Here is a 27,889-nt window from a genome sequence, read left to right as displayed (position 1 = left end):
AATCTCTCTACCCAAACATAGGGCTTGAACTTACAACCCTGAGATCAAGAATCATACACTCCACCAACTAAGCCAGCTAGGCACCCCGGCACTTATGAATTTTAGAACAACTAGAAAATCTGGGAATTTGCTCCCATAGCAAAATTGTCTTCACTATATTACATGAAAAGAAACCAAAGAGCCAGTGTTTTCTAGTTAGTTTTGGTTGTAATATCTAAAAGAGGGCAATAGATAATTCATCTTAACAGTGGTTAAGTTATTAATATTTATATTGGAGGCCAGGAGAAAATCCAAAGAGATTTTTTTCTCACAAAAATTTTTAGTACAGCATGAACGAAATGTATAAAGGAAAATATTTGTTGATCTAATTGCTGACCCCAAAACCATGACCTAGTTTATCAATGATCTTTTTCTGATTCAAAATAATTCAAACTTCTGGCCTACCTTAGTCCTGGACATTAATTTTTTTAGTCCTCTGAACTGCTGAAAGTCAAATCAGAGCACCAAAAGCTAGTACAAAGCATGACAATTCATCCTGATTGGCATTTATAACCCCCTATAAAATTTGGAACCAAACTGGGCTATGACAGTAATATAAAGGTAGCTCATAAAGCAAGAGAACTATTTGTTCCACATTTAACAACCACATGCATTTCTCAAACATAGTATGACTCTTAATTTGATGAAATAATTTCAAAATTGTCCATTTAATACACCATCTTCTTAGAATGAAATGATGTCCTAACTATACAGAAATTAGTCTCTGTGTAACTTCGGGTTGAATGCAATTATATACTATTAAGAGAAACTTCCACAAGAAATATGGAATAAATTTTAAGCATGTTTCCTATTATTTACCGTGTCTATCCTTTTAAAAAGTATGATTTCAGTTAAAATAAAGCTGGCACTGGAACATGTTTCACTTTGGCATGACTGAACTTTCTATCATTTCTGGCTTTTGAAAACAATTTAGGCTGTATTTCACTTACACAGCAGCTTTTTATTGTTCATTATCTATGCTTGGGTAATTTGAAAGCCAGTGTCTTCTAAAAGGAATACATTGTCAAGAGTGGGGTTTTCTTTATTTCAAACTCAGTTATATGATGTACAAACAGTACACATGAAGATGTAAACTTTAAAAACTTCTAGAATGCCTTCACTGAATTTTGGTGTAAAGGGTAAACAAAATTTATTCTGCAAAATAATTATGAACCTTTTTATGCAAAAATGAGTATTTTATTTTGGCAGCACTAAAAGAAAAAAAAAACCCATTGTATTTCTACATTAAGGTGAAAACAGTGTTTAAACTTTCTTATCAATCAAATACATTCCAAAAGAAAGTGTGTTCTATGAAGGCTCCAAAGCACAGGCAAATCTTAACACAATAATACAGGAATCTGTAATACTGAAAATGTCTGTTCTGATAGGGCATTTAACAAACATAACTTTTGTACTATAAAACCAGTGAAGCAATCCCTTCCTAGTTACCCTGTCAAGAGTGAAAATGGGCTTGTTCCATTAATACTAACAATTCCATTGTAATACTTTTTACTGCTATGACAATTTTAAATAAAGTCTGCTGTACTTAAAATAAGTTTTGAAAGTGGAAAAGTGTACAAAGTTCCAGATAAAAAGATTAATAGATGCAACTTAAATAAAATTTCCTTTTCTTTTTACCAATTAATAAATGATTACCTTTAGCAGATAGAGATTGAACTTTAAAACCCAACTCCCAAAATGAAAACTTGTGTTTAAATTTTAATCAGACATAGAAGGAAAAGATTACTATATTTGGACATCTTTTACAAGAATTTTTTTTCTGTATTAAAGCAGAAACCAGTTCCTAAACCCTTTTATTCAATTGTATATTCTGTTTGGACAAATATCAAAAATAGAAGACTGTGACTTTTGTTTTTGTAATTGTGATTTTTCACTGCAGTCTTCTATAACTTTTACAGAGTTCATGGTCCCTAATATCTCCCCACCCTCCATTTTTCCTAGGTGGGGAAATGGCTGCCACAAATTTCTCACTGATAATTAGAGTTTCTGGAAACAAGTACTGTTTGTTATTATTTAAGAGTGACTCAATTTGGGCACTCTGGGTGGATGGTCTACAGGTTTTCTTGTGGTGCATACCACAGTCTCCAGCATGAAATATCCTAGGAACTTGAGGAACCAGCACTTTCCAGAATTTTGGAAGACAAGATACAGTTAAATATTGAAGAGTCCAGTCCCAGTTATAATCATCATAAGTACAGAAAGTGTCTGTGCACTCAATCAGCTTCTGATATGCATCCCGGGTCAAGGCTAGACCCATATTGTGCTCTGTGGATTTCCAAGTTTTCACATCTACCTTGTCAGCAATGCCATGGAAACTTCGAATGGCCGTATAGGTCCCCAGGGAGAGAACATCACACTCAGGACACTCCTCCTGCTTTAACTTCCACATCTTTTTGAAGACATGGTAAAAGTCTGGGGCTAAGTAGTGATCTTCCTCTAGGAAAAGTATGAGGCCAGTATAGTCTCGAAGAACTTTGACCCTTTCCCATACAAAATGCAGCTTCCACCACCAATGGTGTTTGGTTTGGGAGAACTTAGCCTCTCTATAGTGGCCAAAGGAGTCGGGATACTCAGCATTAATGCATCCCATCTTCAAAGCTGCATTCTTCTCCAGATCTCTGGGGCAATCTCTGGGGTCGCTGCCTGGAAACTCGTTGGGGTACAACTGAATGCTGAAAGGAAAGAACACCTGCAGAACCGGACAGAAATCCACCCCAGCGATCAGCTGATTGATCTCTGTCGACCAGAAGTCATGGCTAAAGATGACGAGGACGTTGTCAATACCCTGGGCTTTTCGGAGTGAGTCCAGCAGCAGTCTGAGGTAATCGGGCCGGTTGTGCACCTGGACCACCAGCACCAGCTCTCGAGGCGCCCAGGAGCCGGCCTTATCTACATTCCTCAGCGTCTGGTCAAAGTTCAGCTGGTACACCAGGGACCTGTACCGCAGCGTCAGGTTGTCTGCCTCAGGCTGCGGGGCCGCCGGGACCAGAGGAGCAGCCGACTCGTTGGAGACCCGGCGGATGCCCACGGACACAGCAGAATGGTCCCCGCCCCGGCCGCCCGCACCTCGCGCGGGCTCTGCGTCCAGCAGCGGCGGGGCGAGGGCCTCGCTCTTCCTTTGTCGCCCATTGCTGCTCCAGAGGACGAAGCCGCAGGCGGCCACCACGAGCGTCAGGATCAGCACCTTCCGCTTATAGATGCGGAACCTCATGGTCTCCAGGGCAGGGAGCGCGGACGGGCGCAAAAAAGAGCTAGCGGCTTCTGCACAGAAGGGGCGGGCGGGTGGTGGCCGTCGCCTTGGCCTGTAGCAGTCAGAACTGGCCCCCGCGGCTGCCCCAGCTAACTCATCCCGGGCCCCGGGGGTCCAGGGGCCCGAAGGGTCTCAGTTCCCCCGCGCCGCCCGGGCTCCACACATCCTCGCCTGGCAGCTGCAGCTCGGGCAGCGGCCCCGCCGCTAGGAGCCGCGGCTCGGCGTCGCCTCGGTCCTCTCCATTCAGCCCCGGTCCCGGAAGAAGTCTCGCCGCGGCCCCACCGCACCCCGCTTGGTTACCTGCGCCTCCAGCGGCCCTGCGTCCTCTGCGCTCTCATCCTTACGCGGGCCCCAGACCGCCAAGACCGAGCGACGCAGCCTCGCCCCACTCCGGCGGCGACCGTTCTGACAACCCGCGACTGGCCCGCGGACCGCCGCGGTCCTCCGGCCCACACCCCTCCGGCCCGCCCCCTGGGCCGCTGGTTGGAGATTCCCGGACGCGTCCGGAGACGACGGGCCGCCGCTGCCTGCTGCCTATTGGTCCGTAGCACTGTCGCTCACGCTCAGTTCCTACTTCCGCTTCATCCTTCCTTTCCTGTTAGGCGCGAGCAGAGCGAGGCGAGGACCGTGGTTGCCGAGTTTCCCGGTAAGCTAAGACGGGAGTGTAGCGCTTTCAGCAGGAACCTCCAGTGCTCAGAATCTGGGGATGGACCAGGCCCTTGTAGGAGCTGGAGGGCGAGACCCGCTGCCTTGGCAGAGTTAACGGGCTTCTCCCCTCGGAAAGGGGCTCACGAATGGCGGATAGTGGGCCGGGAGATACTTATTGAGGGACACGTCAGCTTTGAACGCTGCTCACGGGTGATGGTGCTTCGGAGGGGAAAAGTGAAACCAGACAGCTCCGGTTCCCGGAGAAGGAACGGAAGCGGGCGGTATCTGGAGCTACTGACCGAAACCACGCACTGAACCGGGCATAGCCGGGAGCTAGAACATGGAGGAAAAGGGTGTGAGGAAGAGTCGGAGACTCTAGCTATGGACCTCTCTGAGAAAGAAAATCAGATAACCACCACTACGCCTTTTGGGACGGCCACAGTAAATTAAGCTCCAAAGGAACCCACTTTGTACAGGGAACTGGCTGTTGGGCGCCCCTGTGCTGCTTTTAGCTGATTTTTAGTGAGTCTCATTCCATAAATGCTCTGGACATAACAAAAAGGTGTGCACTTTTGTATTGTCATAGGTAAAAGGAATACTTGGTGGGTTTATACATTACTGCCATATGTAATGTTTTCCTATATTTTTAAAGCACTTTATTAAAAATGTTTGAAGTTTGCTACTTTAACTTCAAATGTTTTACATTTTCATCGTGCAGACAGCGCTGCTGCAGAGATGGTCAACGTTCCTAAAACCCGAAGGACTTTCTGTAAGAAGTGTGGAAAGCATCAGCCTCACAAAGTGACCCAGTATAAGAAGGGCAAAGATTCCCTTTATGCCCAAGGAAAGAGGCGCTATGATCGGAAGCAGAGTGGCTATGGTGGGCAGACAAAGCCAATTTTCCGGAAGAAGGCTAAAACCACAAAGAAGATTGTGCTGAGGCTTGAATGTGTTGAACCTAACTGCAGATCCAAGAGGATGCTGGCCATTAAGAGATGCAAGCATTTTGAACTGGGAGGAGATAAGAAGAGAAAGGGCCAAGTGATCCAGTTCTAAGCTTTGAGTTTCTTCTTTTATTTTTGAGAAGAAAATGTTGACCCTGTAGAAAAATTACCTGTATGAAAATAAAGTGATATTTTTACCCAACTGTTTTTGTTTTAAATCTAAATAGAATGACATGCTTAGTGAATTGAATCACATGCTTAATGTGATTCAAAATAACAGAAAATTTGTCAATGAACTAGGGTTTATCTTAAAAAAAAAAAAAAATATATATATATATATATATATATATATATATTTTAAAGATTTTTATTTATTTGACAGACAGGGAGAGAGGGAACACAAGCAGGGGTGGGGGTGGTAGAGGGAGAAGTAGGCTTCCCATCCAGCAGGGAGCCCGATGTGGGGCTCCATCCCAGGATTCTGGGATCATGACCTGAGCTGAAGGCAGACGCCTAATGACTGAGGCACCCAAGTGCCCCTTATTATCAAATTCTTACTTAGATTTAGTTCCACAAAATTGGAATTTTGTATTTATATATAAAGAAGACAGGAGTCCCACCTCCCAACTTTATAAACTAGGTTATGGATATAAATCACATAGCAGGGAAAAAAACATTCATTTTCTGGTCAATTTCAAATCAATGTGTTGGTGAATTCATATTTACAGCTGATGAGCTGCTGGGAAAGGTCTAAATCAGATTTTGAAAAAAGTAAATGAGGAGGATAAATTAGACCTGCGTATAGCATACTGAATGGGGCAGACAGAGTATCCAAGTTGGGGTGTAAGAGCTAACTTGCAAGTTGGTGTCCAGTAGGGACCACTAGCTATACATAGATTTTTCAAAAGATTTTGTTCATTTGACAGAGAGAGATCACAAGTAGGCAGAGAGGCAGGCAGAGAGAGAGGAAGCAGGCTCCCTGCGGAGCAGAGAGCCCAATTCGGGTCTCAATCCCAGGACCCTGGGATCATGACCCGAGCCGAAGGCAGAGGCTTTAACCCACTGAACCACCCAGGTGCCCCTACATAGATATTTTAAAAGAAAAATGCAGTTCTTCAGTTACACTAGTTATATTTAGTGCTCAATAGCTACATATGCTGAGTGGCCAACCTACTGGACAACACAGATACACATTTCCATCAGTTTTTTTGGACAGCACTGTGATAGACTGGTCCTGAATGTAAGGCACGAGTTTAAAACTGACTTCTAACTGAAAGACATTCTGAAGCTAGTGAAAAAACAGTGAGTCCATGATGGCATAAACTGTTTTTTGATTCTTTAAGAAGCCATCCTGGAGATACTCAAATGTTAAAACTTACTGGTTATTAGGAGGTTTGAGAAAGTATGCAGTTACCACTGAAAATAGAATGGAAAGCTGAAAGTTAAAGAAGTGAGCCTTGTAACACACAGAAGGCAAAACATGAGTATCAAAAGGAAAGAATGACAAAGGGTATGGTTTATGAGAAGACAAATTCTGCATTTTGTACAAGAATTTTAAGTTGGCCAAGATATTTACATGGGATGGTTTGTAGATGAATAATGCAAAGGGCTAGGGTGTAGGACTAACAGCTGGTTGGCACTTAGTCCCAACACAGACACTTCTGCATTTGTTGAAAAACTTCTGGAGCACCTGAGTGGCTCAGTCAAGTGTCTGCCTTTGATTCAGGTCATGTTCCCAGGGTCCTGGGCTTACTGCTCTGTAAAGAGTCTGCTCTCCCACTTCCTCTGCTCGTCTCTCAAATAAATAAAAAAAATAAAAATAACTTCTACAAGAACATGTAAAAAATCAGATATACACGTGTTAAATATGCCACAATACATTTTTAAAAGAGCAATGCTTTAATGTAGTTACATAATATTTATGGGTAATCCTTCAACATTTTGAGTTTAGCAAACCTAAGATGTTTTATTTAATTATAGAATTCTTGGTTTTAAGAGCTTAAGTGAATTAACTTTAGAAGGTATATAAAACCTGGGCTTAAAATCTGGTCTGGGTTCATGGTACCTCCTAGGGTAATTTGTGAGGATTAAATCAAATACTGTATGTAAAACAACTGGAACAAAGATGGAGCTAAATGCAGCTCTTTTTAATGTAAGCCATTTTTGCATTATATATGATTTTTTAAAATGAAAACTAGAAATTTTATGGAAATCTTTTTTGCAGGAAGAATTTGACCACAAGCAAAACAAATTTAAGGTCACCCAAGAATTACTCTGGACGAGGGGCACCTGGGTGGCTCAGTGGGTTAAGCCACTGCCTTCAGCTCAGGTCAGGATCCCAGGGTCCTGGGATCGAGCCCCACATCAGGCTTTCTGCTCAGCAGGAAGCCTGCTTTCCTTCCTCTCTCTGCCTGCCTCTCTGCCTACTTGTGATCTCTGTCTGTCAAATAAATAAATAAAATCTTTAAAAAAAAAAAAAAAAAAAAAAAAAAAAAAGAATTACTCTGGACGAAAAAATCCACTCTGAGAAGAAACTACATTTTAGAGATCCTATACATAAAGTTTTAATAAAAATCTTCTAACAGTTAAAACCGTATTTACTCAGGAATACTTGTAATTTCAGAAAAGAATAAAATGTTCCAAATAAATATTTTAGGACAGAGGAAGTAGCAGCTACCTAAGCCATAAGAAATAGTCTTACACAGACTAACCGTAAGTCCAGGACCAAAGCAGCAATGGTATGCTAACACCAGAGATGGTTTTCTCTAGTAACTTTTACTTCCTTTGTTCCCAGAAACCGGTTATGAGGCTACTGCAATGATCTAAAAAAGAGGCTGATCTGAAGAAGGGCCATAGGAATGAACAGAATGGAGCAGTTCTGATTTCATTTTCCACAATTTTTTCAAGCAGCTTCATTTTCCATTCCTTTCTCCTGGTTCAAATCCTCATCAGAGTTTAGCTGGTGTATTACCACTTTTTAAATTAAAAAATAAAAATATTAAGTGACTAAAATAATAAACAGAAAAAAGAACAACCTTCAAATACAGAATGTAGTCAGTAAAAAGTAGCAATTTTTAACTCCTACCCAACCTTAAAACCGTGTTCCAACTCTGGAGGTTAAAAAACAGAAATCACAACAAAGATGTAACATTATAAAACCTATAAAAGCTGAAGTATGTTTATCCCAAAGCAGCTCCAACTTTATGCTTGAATATAGAATTCCATACGTAGAATAATATACTCGAAAAACACAAAAAGTGGTATGCTTATGTGGTTTCATACCAAACAAGTTTTCACTAAAATTTAGACTATCTTAGTCCTTCAAAGTATATTTTCTACATATAGGTACTCAATTTCTTTAATTGAAACTCAAGAAGAAAATTGTTAAGAAAACTCTATGACTGGAGTGATAGGGATCAATATCTGTTTAACATTAAAAGATAACGCACAACCCATTCTGGAAACACTAGGTTGAAATCAATACAAGTGCAATAAACTGATAAAATCGTTTCTTCACAATGAAATTAAATAGGTTTTAATGAAATTAAGGTTTTACAGTCAAATGATTGAAAATGTTAGAGTAACATCTTCCCCTCAAGTATATGAAAGGCTTCCCTTTCTCCAGTTTGACACAGTTAAACCACAAATGAATCCCAAACTGATCTGTAACTAAATGGAATTTCTTTTTGTAGTATCACCTATTACTTTAACATATCACAAGAATTTACATAACAGGCTAGAGAACAGAAGTAAGACATAACAGGTGCTTCAGTACCACCCATATTATCTACTAAGACCACAGTGTGAGCAACAGAGTGTAGATTCATAGTAGTAGTTCCCTGAATAAAAGAGTTTAGACAGAATCTTCCACAAACACAGGTTTTTGCAGTATCCAAATCTTGGCAAAGATGAAAAGGAATGATATGAGAGCCATATGGAATCCTATTGGGAAAAAAAGTTCAAAAAATATTTTTTAATACACTACTAGATTCAGAACTTCATGCAATAGGTCATGAATTACTGGACACTGAGTTATAACCATGGAAAAATAAGATTTTTAATTAAGTGACTCAGTATATTGTCCTCCCTTCCAAACAGTTAAGAATGGGGAAAATATACTAAAAACACCATACGACATATTGTATACCTATACTACTCCATAAAGTATCTTTTAGCACCGTCAGTTAATAGCAAAACCCATGGAATAGAGTGCAGAGAGTCATCTGTCCTTTATGGATATACACTGTAAGACCAGTATAACATGATCATTTAAAGGTACAGTTCTGTTACACAATTCTCATAATGGTAATGGGAAAATTACTGAGTTCTATTTGTGAAGAAACATTTATGTAAATAAATCCAAATACTCTCCTAGGCATCCACTGTGCAAAAGGGACTTTTAAACTGTGAAACAGATTTAAAACACTTATTGTTTGGGGTATTTGTTTTAATTTACTGGCTGGCTAAGCCAGTAAGGTTTACCTCAGCTTGCTTAAATCACTCACCCTTCCTACTTAAAATTTCCAGTGATGCCCAATGCAATTAAAATCAAGTCAAACTATTTACCCTCATCTCTGAGCCACTGTAAGATGGTCTTTTGAGGTTGCCTACCCACTGTCCAACTCCTTCCCCCAAACTCAACCAGGCCCCAAGTCACTTTGTCTGTCTCCCACAGAGTCTATGCTTTGTTCTCTGGTCCCTAACTTAGGCTGGCACATAATAGGTGTTCAGATCTTTTTCAACAAATAAATAAAACCTACTCATAATTTAAACTGGGGTTCAAAACCCTTTTAGAAAGAGCCTGAAAAGATACATTATCAAATAAAAAAGTTTCCTTTTCATAAGGGATTAGTGACCAGCCTTGTTTGCAATTCATTTTTTTCACATGTACTAATTTCTTGCTTGTATAAATAACAATTAAAAAAAAAAAAAACTGTGCTAGGGGGCGCCTGGGTGGCTCAGTGGGTTAAAACCTCTGCCTTTGGCTCAGGTCATGATCTCAGGGTCCTGGGATCGAGCCCCACATCGGGCTCTCTGCTCAGCAGGTAGCCTGTTTCCCTTCCTCTCTCTCTGCCTGCCTCTCTGCCTACTTGTGATCTCTGTCTGTCAAATAAATAAAATCTTTAAAAAAAACAAAAACAAAAACAAAAAGCTGTGCTAGGAAGTGTCTACCACATGTTTATGTTTATCTCTTTCAGGCTGTTGGTTATAGCCTAGGGAAATAGTTAACAGTTAAAAACTGTATTTTCTATCTAACATAATTTAAATTCCCACAAATTTTTCTAATAGACCATAACTTTGTTTGTAACCAGTAGTTAGGGCAATTTACCAGCAGCTAGATAAAGGCATTGTTCTCATAGTTTTGGATCGGTATTCTTTTTATAACAAGCGGGCTGAAAACATGCAAAACTATACATTAGTAAAAATTAAGGTCACCTCAAAAGAACATATACCAGTAGAGGTCAAGTTTAAAAAACAATGTAAATACCACATGCTATATCATTCACCACTATCAAGTTATTTTTCTACCTTCCTTATCATATCACATTTTGATCACCTATTTTTTCCTTCCACTTTTCTATGTTGGATGTCAGTTCTGAGCCAGCCAGGTGTCTCAAATCATCAGAATTTTTAAAAGCTCCTCAGGTGACTCCAAATGTGAAATAAAGTTTGAGAATCACCACTTTAAACTAAGAGCTCTTAAATACAAATGGTGAGGAGGGAGGGTTGTAATTGATTTCAGTCAGGGTCCACGAGCATTATAAAGCTGTATGCAAAATTCTGTGTATTTTTCTAGGCCCATGGGTTTGTTTTTTTTTTTAATCCTCTCTACCCACTAAAAAACCAATCCCGTCTCTGAAATATGGCCTTCCTACTATTTTATGGGCACTCGATAATAATTTGGTCTACATCTTAGTCTCCTATATGAAAGAAGCATGGAATTTGGGGTCTTATGAAACCAAGTGCAGTTAGTGTTCAAAGACAAGGGGGAAGAGAACCAACAGCTATTGAGTCCTACTATATGCCAAAGTATTATCTCCTTTATCCTCACAACTATGTAAAGTGGGTATTATTATTCCTGTTTCACAGATGAGAAATTGAATCAAAAGAGGTTTAATAACTTGCTAAAGCCACACTAAGGGGTAAAGCCAGGAATCAAACTCAAGTCTGACTCCAAAGACCACACTTGACCACTGTGCCAGATTGTAATTCTCAAACTTTAGAGTGCATCAATACTACCTGGAAGGACTGATGAAAACACACCCACTCTCAGATTTTCTGATTCAATAGGTCTGTAGTGGAGTTAAAACCTCGCATCTCTAACAAGTTCCTAGGTGATTCTGATACTGTTGGTCAGGGACCACTCTTGGAGAAACAAGTGCCATTCATTCGTTCATTCAAATATTAAGAGCCTAATACATGGTAGGAACAGAGGAATATTACATTTTAGGCCCTGGGGAAACAGTAAGTAATAAGTAATAAGACAAAGTCCATGCCCTCATGGATCTTACATTATAGTGGGGAAAACTGACAGAAAAACAAATGTTAAAAAATATGTAATGCCAGGTAATAAATCCCATGACAAAAAAGTCAAGCAGTGTAAGGGGGTGGGGGATCAAACTTTAAACAGAGTCAGGAAAGGCCTTTCTGGGTGCCACGTGGGAAGATAATTGAATGAAGTGAGAAAGTGAGCTATGAACCTTCTGGAAGAAAAGCATTCCAAGCAGGGGTAAGGGGCACCAAGAAGGTCACTGGTGCAAGGGGCCAGTTTGTGCACACCATTGTAAACTATGTTAAAGACTGTGACTATTACAATGAGGATAATGAGAATACTAGAATGCTAGATACCACATTTTATGACTATTAAAGTCTTACCTATTATATAATACCGCTTGTGCAGAAGATTCCAATAAAGTTAATGGCGTTTGCAGCATTATAATCGGAAGGACTTTTGGTTGTTCAAAAGTATTTCCAAAAAGATCCAAGTACTCAAGGGATAAATTTTTAAATTCACTAGGCAAAAAGGGAAGCTTATTTCGAGCTGCTGACAAAAAACGCAGTTTTGTCAACTGTCCCATCTTGAAAGGAAATCGAATCAATTCATTATCGTCAAGTTTCAAATCTGTAAGTTCTCGGAGCTGGCAAAACTGCACAGGTAGTGCCTTAATTTTGTTCTTGCTGAGATCCAAACTCCGAAGTGACGTCTGGAGTGTAGATTGACACAGGGCTACACTAAATGACTCCAAGTGATTGTCATTCAAGTTAAGTTCTTGAAGATGGATGAGGTCTCCAATTGTAGCTGGAAGCTTTTTTATATGGTTGTGACTCAAGTCTAATTTCCTCAGGTTTCTTAAGCAAAGCATACGCATATCAATTCGGACAAGCCCACAATAAGAAGTCTGAAGATGTTCCAGAGAATATGGAAAGTTCTTGCTTAGAGGATAGTCCTTTTTGGATGTGATAACCATTTTAGTTTTAAATTTTTCAAACTCTGAAGTCTTCACTGGTGTGAAGGTTGTAAGTGGTGCTTCAATATCACAACCTCTATGAGCCAGTCTCACAGCTGAAAGGAAACTTTTTAAACTGCTGGAATTGGCCTGAATAAATAAAAATAAGTCATACAATTATAAATTCCATTTTAGATAATACATGCATGCTAATTCATCATACAACAAATTCTATAAAATTATACATGCAAAATGGTGCAATCATTTCATGAAAATGGCAGTAAAAATAATTTTTTAGCACTTTATTTTGACTAAATTTCAATATAGATACAAAAACTTTGAAAATTTCTGAAAAAAGGTTATGTTGAAAGACACACTCTAAATAAAACCATTCAAAAAGGAACCAAAAGAGCATAAAATAAGATGGGAAAGCATGAAAAGATTCCAGTTAAGACTTGGGTTTGGGGTTCCTGGGTGGCTCAGTCATTAAGCAGCTGCCTTCTACTCAGGTCATGATCCCAGTGTCCTGGGATCCAGCCCCATGTAGGGCTCCCGGCTCAGGGGGGAGCCTGCTTCTCCCTTCTTCCTGCCTGCTACTTCCCCAACTTGTGTTCTATCAAATAAATATTTATTTATTAAACGATTTTATTTATTTGACAGACAGAGATCACAAGTAGGCAGGAAGGCAGGCAGAGAGAGAGGAAGGGAAACAGGCTACCTGCTGAGCAGAGAGCCCGATGTGGGGCTCGATCCCAGGACCCTGAGATCATGACCTGAGCTGAAGGCAGAGGCTTTAACCCACTGAGCCACCCAGGTGCCCCCAAATAAATAACACTGTTAAAAAAAGAAAAAAAGATGGGTTTAAGATGAACTGAGATGGGGCACCTTGCTGGCTCATTTGGTGAAGCATGCAGCTCTTGACCTTGGGGTTGTAGGTCCGAGTCCCACATTAGGTGTAGAGATTACTTAAAAATAAAATCTTTAGGGGTGCATGGGTGGCTTAAGTCCATTAAGTATCTGACTCCTGGTTTTGGCTCAGGTCATGATATCAGGGTCATGAGATCGAGCCCCACATTGGGCTCCGAACTCAGCTTGGAGTCTGCTTGAGATTCTCTCTTCCTCCCTCCCTCCCTCCCTCTCTCTCTAAAATAAGTAAATCATTTTAGAAAAATTTATTTTAATGGTTTAAGTATTTTCTAAAATGATAATAAATATAACACCCCCTAAATTGTCCTAATTGCATTTTATCTTTTTTTACATCAAATTTAGATTTGCAACCTGATTATGCTGGCAAAATGTAGACTTGTGCCACTGGCCTTATAGAGTTCCCTTCTAAGAACACCATAAGGCTCCATCTGGAGCACAGAGCTAAGTCATTCTCCTTCCTTCCTCCCCATCCTGCATACTCTCTCTGCACTTTCAGAGCTGGGCAAGCATGCCAGAGAAGCTGCCATTGCTTCTTTAAACACATCTGTCAAGTGTCCATCCCTGTTCAGCTAAGTGGGATATCTGGATGCTCTAATAGCCTTTTCTATAAAGAAAATACAGTCAACCAACCTAACCATTAGTGTTTTTAATACCATACCTTATTTAGACAGATATCTACAGGAGGCTCCTTTAACCGAACAGTAGCTTTCCCCTCATCCATAAATTTGGTGAAGAACTGCTCAATGTTCTCCTTTAGCTGCTTAAAACCAATGAGAAAAAAAGAACAAAACCAGGTATTGTGCTTCAATATTTATTACAACTAGAATGTGCCAGTCACTTTGCCAGCCTTTTTATTCGAGTCTGGGAGTTTTGTGGTTTTTAGTTTTAATTTCATTGTGGGTTTTTTCTTTTCTTTTTTTTTTTTTTTTAAAGCATTTGGGTAGCTACATTTCTTATCTAGCTTCTGGTAGATACTACTGTTTTATCAGCCCAGTAACCCTTTCCTGTGAATTCCGTTTGGGAGAATGCTCCTTTTCTCCTATTCCAACTATGTGACCGTAGTAGGAGCTGCCAATAGTAGTTACTTGCCTTCTTAACTTCAGTCCATTAGTCCCAAGTGGACACACTCCCACAAGATTATAAACTCCAAGAAACCAGGAATCTTGTTTCCTTTGTTCGATACTGTATCCACGGAGGCACAACAGTGACTGACACATAATAGGTGCTCAAAAATTTCTAATGACAAATGTTGCTTCTGCTTTAGACTTCAACAACTATTTACTGAAAAGCCACTCTGTACCGGGTACTATGTCGGGGGTGTTGAAACAATAGTAGTGAAAAAAACCAACATGATACTTACATTTATAAAGTTGTCAGTCTGATGAGAGACAATTATTAAGTAAGCAATATAAGCACAACAAATATTAAGATAAGGGAATTAGAGATTGCTCTAAGACCTTATATAGCAAAGGAATCTTACCTGGTCTAGGGAAAAGAAGGTGACCTTAAAGGTGAGAACTGAAAGATTAGGAGATGTTGGGCAAGTAAAGATACTGGGGAGAGAGAGGGAATAGCATACCGATAAGGAAAAATGTGTACAAAGCCTTGAAGGCTAGGGAGTTTGGCAGCTGTGAGGAGCTGAAACAAGTTCAATATGGCTAAAGGATTCAGTGAAGAGGCAAGTGAACCCAGACAGGTAGAGACCGAAGGCTGAAAGGTTTTGTAAACCATGTCAAGAATTTTGGATTTTATCCTGCTAATGATATCCACTGAACAACTTGAAGTTGTGAATATAGATCTACACTTTGATAACTTCCCTTTAACCACAGTGTAAGAACGAACTTTGGGGGAGGGGGAATTAGGATGGGGGAGGGTAGAAATAGGAGCATCTTTTAAGAGACTAGCCAAGGAAGGGTTAATGGTGGTTTAGACTGCAGTTGGGACAGAAGGAGGTATGAAAATCTGAAAGATACCTATGCAGTAGAACTGAAAAAATTCAGTATTTTATTAGATGTGGGAATGTAAAAACTTTAAGGCTTCTGGGTAGAACACTTTTTTTTTTTTTTTTAAAGATATATCTATTTGAGAGAGAAAACATGAGGTGGGAGCAGCAGAGGGAGAGGCAGACTCCCCTCTGAGTCTGACTTAGGGTTTGATCCCAGGACCCCATAATCATGAACTGAGCTGAAGGCATATGCTCAAACAACTGTGCCACCCAGGCATCCCAAGAGCAGAGCACTATTTAATGAGTTGCAGAATTCCAAGAGAAAAGCAAATTTAGGGTGGCAAAGAAAATTAAGTTTTAGATATCTTGAGTATGAAATGCTACAACACATCTAAGTGAAGATTTCCAATCAATAGAAGATTCGAGTTGCAAATTAGGAGAGAACTAGCTAAAGATACAGATTTAGAAATTACAGTGAGATGGGTAGTAGCTGAACAGTGGAATAGAAAAGTTGGTATAAGAAAGATCCCCAAGATACTTCCACACTTAGCAGTAATACCTAGTTTTCAGGACCCAGGACCAACACCACCACTTTAACTCTTCCAACAAACGTTTACTGAGCACCCACTATGTCCCAAGCCCTGTGCCACTACCTCTTCTACAAAACCTTTCTCCAGGGCCTGGGTGGCTCAATCAGTTAGGCATCTCCGTTCAGCTTTGGTCATGATCCCAGAGTCCTCGGATTGAGTCCCATATCTGGCTCCCTGCTCAGCAGGGAGTCTGCCTGTCCCTCTCCCTCTGCCCTGCTCCTGCTCTCTCTCAAATCAATCAATCAATCTTAAAAAAAAAAACAAAAACCACTTTCTCAAGCCTCTGTAACGAAATTCATTTAGCTTTTTGATACTTTACTATTATACATCTTTATTATAGCATTTATCATAGCCCACCTTTGTAGTGCAACCACTAATTTTTGTTTTTTCCTTTCTAGTCTTGGAAGGATAGTGACTAAATTAAGTTTATTCTCCCACAGCATCTACCACTGCATCTTCCACACAGTAAACCTTAAACTCATAGTTCACAATAAAGTTTTGACTAGGATCACAACCTACCATTACTAATGCACCTTAAGCCTTAAGGAAGAGATCGTTACAGACTTTTTAAAAATATACACTACCTGAGCTGGGCTTGACAGAGGTTTTGCGGAAGACAATGGTGAAGAAAAGGGAGACACAATTCTTGTTACGAGTTTCCTTCTGTCACCTTACAGTCTTCTAACCTATAAAATGTTGGGTGATTGCTGAAGTCCTTTCAAGTTGAAAGACTGTATGAGTTGATTCCATGAAAAAGGAGAAATTATACTTTCAACTGCCTGTATCAATTATTAAGCATCTCTGAATGAGATGCAATAAACACATCTGTCAACTAAGAGTATTCATTGTGGAGTACAACACTATGAGGCAATAATCCCAGAAACTGTATAAAATCTGGACAAGAGATGCAAAGGTGGGAGATGAGTTGCCCCCTCATTTTTATGTATAAACTTTATTTAGACATAAGGGTATTTCAGTCATTCTGACAAAATAACATAGTGCCTTGTAAAATGAGGAGAAAGAATTTTATAAAACTTGTGTTTTGAAAATTGTTTCAACTTCCAATTGTTTTTAGAGTTTACTACTGCTCTGTAGATGAGAAAAAGCCCTCGCCCTAGAAAATCAAGTCTTAGGAAGTTAAACATTTAAGGAAAAAGAGAGAGAGAGAGAGAGAGATGCAGTAACCAGTAACATCAATAAAAATATCAAGATGCAACCCAAAGCATTACTGCTATAACTATACTAATCTGGTCTAGCGACCTTGGATACTATCCAGCATCATTTAAAGCCTTTAAAAAAAAAAAAAAAAAGCTAGCGAAAGTACCGTGGGGGAAAAAAAACTTACTGAACGAAAGTGCAATTATTTTACTGGTCCCCCAAACTGGAATGCTGTTTCATTTAAAGTTTAGTTTCACGCAGACCGAGTTTCCAGAGGCTTTAAAAGGTCAGGGTTACCATCCACTACTGAATAGAAAGGCTGTCAATTTAAGGCAAAAAAAAAAAAAAAAAGGGAAAGAAAAATAACGAAAAGGTGCCCTCTCAAAAGCTTTCCTCCTTCGGGTTCACAGGGAGACGCCCAGGGCTGGGAAGGGTGGTGGGGCTCAGGTATCTGCCCCCAGGACAGGCTCCAACCTCTGGAACGGGCGAGCATGCGAGACCCAAAAGGGAAGAGCTCGTGGCCAACTCCCGCGGCAGGCCCGGTTCGGTCCACGCACCTCATAGCGCGTCCCGCGCTTGTCCTTCAAGGTGGAAATGAGCAGGCAGGTGGGGTGCGGGCCGCCTCTATCGCCCCGAGCCCCAGCCCGAGGCTGACTCCTGGGCGTCTGCTGACAGAGGCTCAACACCGCCCGGACGCCCTTACCCCGGTTCCTCATTCCCAAAGCCGGCAAATGCCGACTGACTACCTCGACGTCGCAGTGGAGCTTCATTTCTCCGAGCAGCTGCAAACCAAATCCAGAACTCGGCTTTGAAACTTCCCCCTTCCCGCCGCGCCGCGCCGCCGCCGGGGTCCTGGAGCGCGCGGGCTGTCCCCGGATCTGCCTGCCTGCTCGGAGTGGCCACAGCTCGGATTTTCTCAGAACGGCGGCTCTATGGATCTGCGGGGGCGCCTGCCTCCCCTTTCACTTGCAGGGCCGAGTCCTCACTGCGGCGGCCGGTCGGCGGAGCGCGGATACCGGCCGCCTGAGGATTCGGCTCGTGCCTCCCGATACCGGCGACTGGCGAAGGCGCAACGTCCTTTCCCAGGAACGCTTGCGGCTGGCTGCGCTGGTGGTTATTGTTTGGGGCGGAGTTCTAGTTTCCGCTGTTGACACTTAACGGGTTTCCTGAGCTTGTTCGGTCGTTGAGTTTCCCAAAGGGAAGCGGGTGCTCCCCTACTAAAGGGAGAGTGTCTTTACCTACATAGCTTCGGAACTTGGGACTTTACGAGCTGCCCATTGCGGCATTTCCTGGCGCTGATGGGCTGGTGTTTGTTTTGTTTTTGATGGTTCCGCTCACTCCGGAGGCAACACCTGTCCGGTCAGAACTGAATGATAGGACAGTATTTGACTTGGCGGTTTCCGTCGAACAAATACCTAGTAGCGGTTGGATGGAGTGACTGGCTTAACCGTATCTGACACTTGTTAAGACCGTCCAGACCCCATATGCCTTTCGAATTCATTACATTTATTAATGGAGGGCTAGGCCGTAGGCGGGGCGAAGGAGGTGCTCTCAGGTTCGTAGTCTTGTCTCCTTAAATTTTGTGTCCTAGGCGCCTCTCTCACCTCACCTTCGTACCGACCTTTTATTAAACATTCATTTCGTTTGAGCTGTACTTTAGCGAATGTGAAATGATTTACAGAAATACCGATTTTCAATTAAATTATGACCCTATAATGATTTATCCTTAAGTGAACATCCCTGTTTACATGTTGAACCTAAAGTGTTATCTGTTGATTCTAGTTCCGAAAAACGTAATTGGTTTTTAAAAATTAGTGATTAATAGAGCACTACTCCCCCCCTCCCCCCATTTTCTATTCTTGCATGTAGAGTATGAAAACACAACTCCACATTTAGCAACAGCTAATCTCATGGCCAGAGGGAAACAAAACTAAACTAAAACGACACCTTAGAGTTTTCAAGAACAGACTTTACAGATATTACCTACTTTTGTTCTTCGAGTAAAACATTAAAAAACCAGCTTAAAGCATGACAGGTACCTCAAATACACTCTGAACTTTCAGGGACAGTTGGGAGCTGAGAAAATCTTAAATGTACAAGCTGATGTAATTTCAATTAGAATAGACATGTACAAAAACCAAGAATATAACAACAATAACAAACCTCCAACCCTCTATTTGGTGCTAACCTGGGTAAATGAAACACGGATTCAGTGATCAGATGTTAAATAAGTATATGAAAGTTACAAGTTACATGTTAAATAATCTAAGTATATGAAAGTTACAAGTTACAGTTTCAAGGTGATTTTAGAATAAAACAATAGTGTTGATGTAGTTTTTTGAATGTTGGTAGGGTCCGGAGTCCATGGCCAAGAAAGAATTCTTGAGAGGTCTTTTGTGGGAAATGGTGGTTTTGCCTGGACATCAGGCATAGGCATCTAGGGCTGCTCCCCACTGCCCCAGGATTCTGAGGAGCAAGTGATTATATACTTTGGGTTAGGGGAAGTAAAGATAAGGGAGGTTCCAAAAGGACTTGCAAATGTTAAAGAAGACTCAAGATCTCGTAGGTTATAAGGTGATTTAATTTTATCTACATTTCCTTCTGCCTTTGTTTCCCACATCTGTGTGTACAGTTAAAAACTTATCTTCCTAACTGCCAGATTTTCAAAGATGTGTGCTTCCCAAAATATAGAAAATAGATTATCTTATTAAATAATATTACATAAAATAATATTGGACTGAAAGTAAAATAAACATATTTGTTTTTGAGATCTCATCTCTTTCCCTCCCCCCCAACATTCCCCCTTGGTGTCCCCATTTTTAATGGCTGAAATACTTGGATATGGCATTTATTTTGGTCTTTCTGGAACTGTTTATGAAGCAAAAGTTTCTTTAGGGGTGCCTGGCTGTTGGTGGAGCATGGGACTCGATCTCAGGATAGTAAGTTTGAGCCCCACGTTGGGTACAGAGATTATTTTAAAAAAAATTCTTTGATTAACCATTCACACTTCTGTCTTTACTACCACACAAACAAAGTCTGCGTGTTGCTCTCCTCTGCCCTCAATTACCTCAAGCTAGTTTGAATTGCAGACTGACAGAGTATGAAAATTTAAGGCATTTTAAAGTGGGGTACAGTTTTTAACAAAAGGAATCAAATAAATGATGTCTAGATTAGTTTTCCTTCTGGACAATTGGTTCCCCTTCCTCCTGGCCTACATACTACACTTATTTCCACCCCTGCTGTGTTCATACTAATTGATCCTCTTTTTTTTATATTTTTATTTATTTATTTGACAGATCAGGAGTAGGCAGAGAGAGAGAGAGGAGGAAGCAGGCTCGATCCCAGGACCCTGAGAACATGACCTGGGCCACAGGCAGAGCCTTTAACCCACTGAGCCACCCAGGTGCCCCTAATTGATCCTCTCAATCTTTCAAAACCCAGTTCAGTTTCCACTAGCTATCTTTAACATCTTGTTCTCCTTTTTTGGAGTTTAAAAATTCAATTGCACTTAAAATTACCTTTCATTTTCTTTACTTCCCTGGGTTTCTGGTGCATACAGCATCCAACAGTTAATTAATTGAATCTCTGACTCTTCCCCCCCCCCCTTCATTTGAACCCGTAGTAAACTTTACTCACTTAGGTTTGTGGCTTGCTTGGTTTCAAACTAGTAAATTATAGTCACATCATATTATTAAACAGCTAGGTCATAATCTATGGACAGTGTAGATTTGCCTGCCCTGGCACATTGGGACCACATCTTAGAGTTGGTTTTTATTTTTATTTATTTACTTTAAAAAAAGATTTTATTTATTCATTTGAGAGAGAGACAGAGACAGAGAGAGGGTGTGCGTGAGCAGGGAGGAGGGGCAGAGGCAAAGGGAGAAGCAGACTTCCCGCTGAGGAGGGAGCCCTATGCTGGACTCAGTGCCACAACTTCGTGATTATGACCTGAGCCAAAGATAGACACTTAATGAACTGAGTCATCAGCTGCCCCTAAAGTTGGTTTTTTAAATCATAAACTTCATTAAATAAAGCTAAAGGATTAACAAATATATCTAAATCATTAGATTATATAGTGCCTATATAGTGCTACCTTGCCCCTGTTGGTGCTCCTTAATTAGGCCTTGTAAGTTATGTTCCCACGATGATTTCCTAATTAATGTCCACCCTTCCCCTGTTAGTGCTACCATGTCAGTGGAGAGCTGCATTACTTTCCTCCAGAACTATTTCTAAATTTACCAGGTCTTCTCACTTCAATACTTATTCACTTATTTAGTATTTATAGTGTTCTTACTGTATGCCAGTGCCTATGTTAGATATTTAGAAGGCAGAGATGATTTTGCAGTGTTTAGGAGAAACAAGCAAACCAGCAATTATACTACAGTGGGATAAACGTCAGACATTAGAGGAGTATAAAGTAGCCAGAGGATGAAAAGAATTTGTTTGCTAAACCAGGGCCTTTGGACTTTAGCCTGAAAGTTCTGGGAAACCACTGAAAAATTTCAACAGGGGATAAAATTCATACCTGTTTAGGAAAGGTTACTGTGGTCAGTAAAGAGAGATTACTTTAGAGGTGGAGCAAGCAAAGAGACAGGGATCAGCTAAAGGGCTAATGGCAATGATCCACCATCTATACTGCTGCCACATTAAATCCTTTTAAGGAGGGGCGCCTGGGTGGCTCAGTGGGTTAAGCCGCTGCCTTCGGCTCAGGTCATGATCTCAGGGTCCTGGGATCGAGTCCCACGTCGGGCTCTCTGCTCAGTGGGGAGCCTGCTTCCCTCTCTCTCTCTCTATCTGCCTCTCTGCCTACTTGTGATCTCTGTCAAATAAATAAAATCTTAAAAAAAAAAAAAAAAAAAAAATCCTTTTAAGGAGTCCCCTGTCGTAGAATCTAAACTTTGAGAGCTGAGACATAGTTTACAGATATTCCAATTCAATTCTTTCATTTTTCATGAAGGGAATAGAGGCTGAAAAGAGTAAAGGAATTTGCTCATGACCTTTCTGTAGTCTGTGTTAAAACAAATAGCACTAGAACTCAAGGTTGCAATCAATTTCTTCCAAACTCCTGATCATGTTGATATTTTTACCTCATCCCATAAATTGTAAATGTTCTTAATGGCATCTAGAATAGTGAGTTCTTTCCATGAGATTTTCAATTAATTTTTTCCCAGATCGAGTGGAGGAATTATTATGTATGGTTGCCATAGCCTTACAAAACAGATGTCTTAAATAAAAAGACTTGAAAGTTGAAATGATTCCTTTGATCCATAGGCTGCAGAATGAATACTGTATTAGCAGGCATGAAAACAACATTAATCTCATGGTACATCTCCATCAGAGCTCTTGGGTGACCAGGGGCATTGTCAATGAACAGTCATATTTTGAAAGGAATCATTTTTTTCTGAGCATATGCCTTAACAGTGGGCTTGAAAGATTCAGCAAGCCAAGTTATAACGGGATATGCTGTCATCTAGGCTTTGTTGTTCTATTTATAGAGCACAGGCAGAGTAGATTTAGCATAATTCTTAAAGGCTCTAGGATTTTTGGAATGGCCAGTGAGCATTGGCTTCAACATTAAGAACTACTTGAATATCAAGATAGTTTAACAGGTTGTTAAATTAGTTTAACTAATTGTTTCTTATTTGTCATTTCCCTTTTTGCTTTTAAATGAGTTCACACTTCTTCAGGCCCAAAGGATTCTATATCAAACGTGTTGAAATATTTATGGAACTGATCTCAGAACCATTGTAATCTCCTAAAAGTTATGTACACCAGCTAGGAAAGGTCTGAGAAGCCTATAGGTCAGGAAAGGTTAGATTAACTTTTGAGAGGCACATGAGTTTTGGAAACTACACATCAATGACTGATATAAATTCTAGGAAAACTATAGATGTTTGACATTAGACCCTCTACAATCAGGCTTTACAATAAAATACGTTTGTTTTACCTGTCCCTAAGCTTTTTGTGCATCCTCAACTCTAGTTACACAAGATTGTTCACCTTCTACAACTCCATTCTTTGACTCACTCTTCCTGTCACTAAGCATTCCCTTCCATCTAGTGTTGGCTGTAGAAATTCCACCCTTCAAGGCTTACTTCAAAGGCATCTTAAGTATATCCTGAGCTAGCATTAATTTTTCTCTTCTTTGCTCCTCTTGTACACCACGAGTACATCCATCATAAGACATAGTGTTCTGCTTACTTAGTTGTGTACATGTCATTGAGTCACACAAGTCGACACTGGACGGAAGAGCTCTTTGAGATAATCCCATTTTCTTCCCTACATCTGCAAGTTTTAGGAACAGGAATCAAGTCATATCTGGTTTTTTAATTTCTGACTTGACTTCTTCCTTCAGCCTGCACCAAAGTACCTAATTTAATGATTGTGAGGGGCACGCTTGCCCTTAGAATCCTGAAAGAGCACACCTCAAGAAGTGTTGTATTTCAGTTTTAATACAAGAATTCATGTGTAAAATTTTATTGGATTTTTCACTGTGGTACATTTTGTAGATTTAGTTAAAGCTTTGACTTTGGTATCATGTACAGTTTTAGGTTTATCTAGAGACATTATAAACGTCCATGTGGAGTTTAGACATCTTTCAGCAGATTATTAGATGGCATTCATTTTTTAGTAGTTGTAACGAAGTCATCCGGTCAAAGCAACCTACATTGTGCAACTTGTTTCTCGCTTATATTCAACTACATTTAAATATCAAACACAGTAAGCCTCTCATTTTTCTTGGTTGCTGTAGGTGTATCTCTAAGAATGTGTCCCTCAATTAAAAAACAAGAAAACAGCTCTGAAACGCATTCTGTTTGACCAAAGAGAAACTCCTACTGTTGACTCTTAATTATTACAGCTGACTTTAAGTTATTTTGTTAATTTATCCCAGCAGGTGTCAGTGCTGAGTCGAGGCAAAATCCTTTTTCCAAGTGTAAAATTTTAATTAAAAAAATTAATGGGTCAGGCGATGAAAAGATTTTTTCCTATTTTCTATTTCTCAGGAGTTCAAAATTCATTCTTTACGGCTTCAAAAGAGACGGGGTCTCGCTATGTTGCCCAGGCTGGAGTGCAGTGGCTATTCACAGGCGCGATCCCACTACTGATCAGCACGGGAGTTTTGACCTGCTCCGTTTCCGACCTGGGCCGGTTCACCCCTCCTTAGGCAACCTGGTGGTCCCCCGCTCCCGGGAGGTCACCATATTGATGCCGAACTTAGTGCGGACACCCGATCGGCATAGCGCACTACAGCCCAGAACTCCTGGGCTCAAGCGATCCTCCTGCCTCAGCCTCCCGAGTAGCTGGGACTACAGGCGCGCGCCACCGCGCCCGGCGCTCGAGAGCAGCGCCAAGTGAACACTAGAGGCTGAGCTGCGTTGACGTCATCAGCTGTGCCGGCCTAGCGTGTTTCCGAGACCGCCCCGATATACTCCCTCGAAACGGCATAGCCGCACTACGCTCGCGTCATTAGTCGGCATGGCATTCTGGGTAAGCCGTGGCTTGAAAATTTGAAGAGCGCATGCGTGAGCCAGGTCCTTCCTTTTGCCTCGTTGCGTCCGAGAGAGCAAGATGGGTCACCAGCAGCTCTACTGGAGCCATCCGAGGAAATTTGGCCAGGGTTCTCGTTCTTGGTAAGAAATAGAATGTGGTTTTAGGGAAGGGTTGCACTCGGTTGTGACGCAGTCAGATCTCTCATGGAGTGGAGCCCGCCGCGCCTCGTGGGGGGGTAGACCGACTCTGGAGCTGTGACTGCCGCCATTACGGGCCTCTGACGGGTGGCGAAAAGATAGGTGGTGCGGGTGGTGGCCCCCGAGTGCCGAATCCTTCCATTTCGGCGGCTTGCAGTAACGCATTCTCTTCTTACAGCCGCGTCTGCTCAAACCGGCACGGTCTGATCCGGAAATACGGCCTCAATATGTGCCGCCAGTGTTTCCGTCAGTACGCGAAGGATATAGGCTTCATTAAGGTACGCGGCCGCGGGGTTGTCTTCTCCTGGTACTGTGATCTGGGAAGCTCCTTATTTTGAGCTTTCGACCAACAGCGTTTTCTCTTTTAGTTGTTAGCGGGGCTTTTTGGGGTTTCGGACAGCACGGTTAAAGAGTTTGGACAGGGTAATGGGATAGATTTTACAGTCTCGCTCCTTTTTACCAGTGGCAGTCAGTTTTAGAAAACACTGGAAATTAAGTTTCAGATCTCTTTAATCGTATCTAGACATTTTTCCGCGAAGTACATGTGTTGGCCACTGCCCGGAGATGTGAGATAGCATGTCCTGGAATGAGCTTGAGGATGGGGGCCAGACAGACCTTAGGATTCAGATAAAATCTCCTGTTTAATAAGAGTCCACTGACTTTAGTCCAGTCCCATGAAGTTCCGTTTCTGCGTGAAAAAAAAAAATGGCAAGGTTGTTATAAAAATTAATTACATATATGTGGAGCTGTCTTCACTTCTAAAATTCAAATAAATGCTAGAATGTTTTCTTCCCCCTATGGTGAAAACTACCAGTTTCTTGGCTCTTTGAAATACAGTTATTGGTGTTAAAATAGACACAAAGTATCTTAGGGTTAGACTTTTAGTTTTGACCACTTAGCAAGTATATGCTTGTTACATTGTGGAAGTTCATGTATCTCGGTGGGGGGTAGGTGGTGTGTCAGTGATGAGAATGGACTCCAGCCCTCGAGCTAATAACTTTGTGGCCCCTTTTCTCAGAGGATGGGGTTAAATGAGTTAACTTACGAATGATTGCTATAGTAGTGTCTCTCACACATTGAATACCAAAATACTAGCTGTGTAATTAGTTACCTACTTAACCAGCCTGAGGTTTAGGAAAAGATCATTTTATGTAGTAGTGTTTTCTAGTGGGGAGTTCTTTGATGGAAGAAGTGAATACCAATACTAAAGATTACAGTCTAAAATATAATTGTGGTTTGTGGAACAGCTTGTTGTAAACATTCAGTACATATTTTAAGATTTTTAGAGCTTGGTGGCTAGTTTGGGTGGGTTAGATTTCCGGTTTGAACCTCATTCTTCCATAATGAGAGCCAGTGTTTGTGAGAGTAAAATAGGTATTTAAACATTTGGATTAATACATTTCTTGTCTCTTTTTTTTTTTCTTTTTCTTTCTCTTTTCAGTTGGATTAAGTGAACTTCCTTGAATGGGTCATCCAAGATACCTACCTGCAGATAACCAAGATACCTACCTTAATGCCAGCTCATTGTACATAAAATAAAAATCCTCAAATTATGAGTGCTTTAAAGTGAATGGAATGGTCAATTGATTACAGGAATCTCCTTTTTAAAATGTGCTATTTTCTCAACGGTTCATCATCAATATATGTGGCTTACTTTCCTTTAATGTAAAAGTACTCAGGCTGAACTCTGCTAAAAATGCCAGCGTTGTTTTTATATTTCAAAAAATCATTTTTTATTAACATAAAATGACTTACATATGGGAGCTCCCAGCATATAACCTAAGATAAGTGTCTCATAGGTAATAGATTTGCTACAGTGAGCTAGGCAGTAGAGGTAGAACTGTTGAAACACATTTTTTTGGGAAAAAAAAAAACCAAAAAAAACAAACTACTGAAACTTCGGCATTGCCCAGAGGTGCAGAGGTAGCAGTCCTGGCTTTTGGGGTAATTAACAGATGAAAGACTGTAAGTTTGTAACGTTTGTATGTGGAAGGAGAGACCGGTGATTAAATGTTCATGGGTCTTGTCAGCAAAATAAACTTGAATGAGGTAAGGGTGGAAGGAGGGAAGGCAAGTGATCTTGGTTCGGACTAGGATAAAAAGGAGTGTTTGAGGTAGTCTACAAATATGGCTTTAGAAGAGCAAGATGACAGGATTTGTTGAAAGTTGGATGGGGGAGATACAAAATAAAGGATTCTAAGGGTTGGTCCAAGCAATGGGAAGGCTATAGTTCTTCCTGAGCGAGAGCTGAAAAAATGGTTTGGGGAAGAAGAGTTAAGTTTAGGGCATAGTAAGTTGAAAGTGCTTTTAGACTTACATAAGGAGTTCCCAAGTAGATAAGCATTTGGGTAACTTACTCTGGAATCGTTGGGAACTTGGGAGTGCTTGTACAATTTTGGTTGCCCTAAGAATATGAATAATAACCTGCTAATTTGGGATCTCATTGTAACTAGAAGAGATCCAGTTCCTAAAATCTAGGGAGTGAATAATACATGAACACGACTGTTGTGGGTTACTCCAGAACAGGTGGGAAGATGAACAGACTGAAGGAGAAACCAAGATAATGGCATACCAGAAGCCAAGCAGGGAGTGATGAACTAACTGCTTCTAATAAACTTGGGTTGATAGTGTGTCCTCTCAGAAAGGGAAGTGTGGCTGGAAATAAGTGGAAGAGACACCTTAACTGGTTGTGGTTAAGCTATCTGCAAAGTTTCAAAAACATGACAAATGTATTGCTACTGTAGGTAGTCATGGAAGTTGGGGACAACTGAAGCTTAATTTTCATGAGCTTTTTGGTAAATACACCTTTGCTCCTAACCTTGAGACCCAGGAGTAGGGGATAATAAACCGCAGTTGCTGCTGGAGAGATGTTTGGGGAAGAGCCAGGTTTCAAACTGTAAGGTGTAAAGAATATTGGAAGAAGAGCTTGAAGGTGTAGGAAAGTTTCTGGTAAGGGAGTGGAGCTGCTATTGCAGATAGGGTGGGTAAGACCTGTATTAACTGAGCAAGTGTGGAAATTTCAGCTGAGATAGACTCATCTAGTGATTTTAGATAAATGAGGTGAGACGCTTGGTTTGGTTTGTGACACTTGGATGAGCTGAACTCTGGTGGGATGGTGCTATGTAAATACTTGCTCCCATATGTATTGTGTGTTGGCCAAGGGGACATGCCCTAGCCAGTCCTGGCCCTGTGTGTATGTGTGGGAGTGAATGGGAAGGCTGGTGTGGATTA

At 40.9% G+C, this 27,889-nt stretch overlaps 4 protein-coding genes across 5 annotated transcripts; 2 read left to right on the top strand and 2 right to left on the bottom strand.

Moving 5' to 3' along the window:
- Window positions 1–200: 200 nt before the first annotated feature.
- MGAT2 (alpha-1,6-mannosyl-glycoprotein 2-beta-N-acetylglucosaminyltransferase) lies at window positions 201–3,762 on the bottom strand. Its single transcript, XM_080808565.1, has one exon. It carries the CDS (start codon window positions 3,269–3,271, stop codon window positions 1,931–1,933), a length of 1,341 nt encoding a protein of 446 aa, XP_080664691.1. The 5' UTR covers window positions 3,272–3,762; the 3' UTR covers window positions 201–1,930.
- RPL36AL (ribosomal protein L36a like) lies at window positions 3,760–5,104 on the top strand. Its single transcript, XM_080808566.1, has 2 exons — window positions 3,760–3,956; window positions 4,677–5,104. Exon 2 carries the CDS (start codon window positions 4,694–4,696, stop codon window positions 5,012–5,014), a length of 321 nt encoding a protein of 106 aa, XP_080664692.1. The 5' UTR covers window positions 3,760–3,956; window positions 4,677–4,693; the 3' UTR covers window positions 5,015–5,104.
- Window positions 5,105–6,765: 1,661 nt separating this feature from the next.
- LRR1 (leucine rich repeat protein 1) lies at window positions 6,766–17,791 on the bottom strand (the record flags this gene model as incomplete). Of its 2 annotated transcripts, XM_080808562.1 has the most annotated exons (5): window positions 6,766–7,176; window positions 7,406–8,844; window positions 11,779–12,500; window positions 13,936–14,034; window positions 17,528–17,791. In XM_080808562.1, 4 exons carry the CDS (start codon window positions 17,738–17,740, stop codon window positions 8,604–8,606), a joined length of 1,275 nt encoding a protein of 424 aa, XP_080664688.1. In that variant the 3' UTR covers window positions 6,766–7,176; window positions 7,406–8,603. The 2 variants fall into 2 exon arrangements, with proteins under 2 accessions (XP_080664688.1, XP_080664689.1); XM_080808563.1 differs by lacking the exons at window positions 6,766–7,176; window positions 11,779–12,500 and having other exon boundaries at window positions 7,452–8,844; window positions 17,528–17,740.
- Window positions 17,792–24,433: 6,642 nt separating this feature from the next.
- RPS29 (ribosomal protein S29) lies at window positions 24,434–26,351 on the top strand. Its single transcript, XM_080809389.1, has 3 exons — window positions 24,434–24,601; window positions 24,837–24,936; window positions 26,100–26,351. Exons 1-3 carry the CDS (start codon window positions 24,540–24,542, stop codon window positions 26,106–26,108), a joined length of 171 nt encoding a protein of 56 aa, XP_080665515.1. The 5' UTR covers window positions 24,434–24,539; the 3' UTR covers window positions 26,109–26,351.
- Window positions 26,352–27,889: the final 1,538 nt, after the last annotated feature.

This window comes from Martes martes (assembly GCF_963455335.1).
Source record: "Martes martes genome assembly, chromosome: 7".
In the NCBI taxonomy this organism is placed as follows: Eukaryota; Metazoa; Chordata; class Mammalia; order Carnivora; family Mustelidae; genus Martes; species Martes martes.
The sequence above is the reverse complement of the archived record's forward strand: the minus strand, read 5'-3'. Positions and strand labels throughout refer to the sequence as shown.

Excerpts from the sequence above, each read along its gene's own strand:
- MGAT2 (XM_080808565.1), bottom strand. The coding sequence starts at position 3,271 with ATGAGGTTCCGCATCTATAAGCGGAAGGTGCTGATCCTGACGCTCGTG.
- RPL36AL (XM_080808566.1), top strand. The coding sequence starts at position 4,694 with ATGGTCAACGTTCCTAAAACCCGAAGGACTTTCTGTAAGAAGTGTGGA.
- RPS29 (XM_080809389.1), top strand. The coding sequence starts at position 24,540 with ATGGGTCACCAGCAGCTCTACTGGAGCCATCCGAGGAAATTTGGCCAG. Across the intron at positions 24,602-24,836 it reads GGCCAGGGTTCTCGTTCTTG|CCGCGTCTGCTCAAACCGGC; the intron begins GTAAGAAATAGA and ends CTCTTCTTACAG.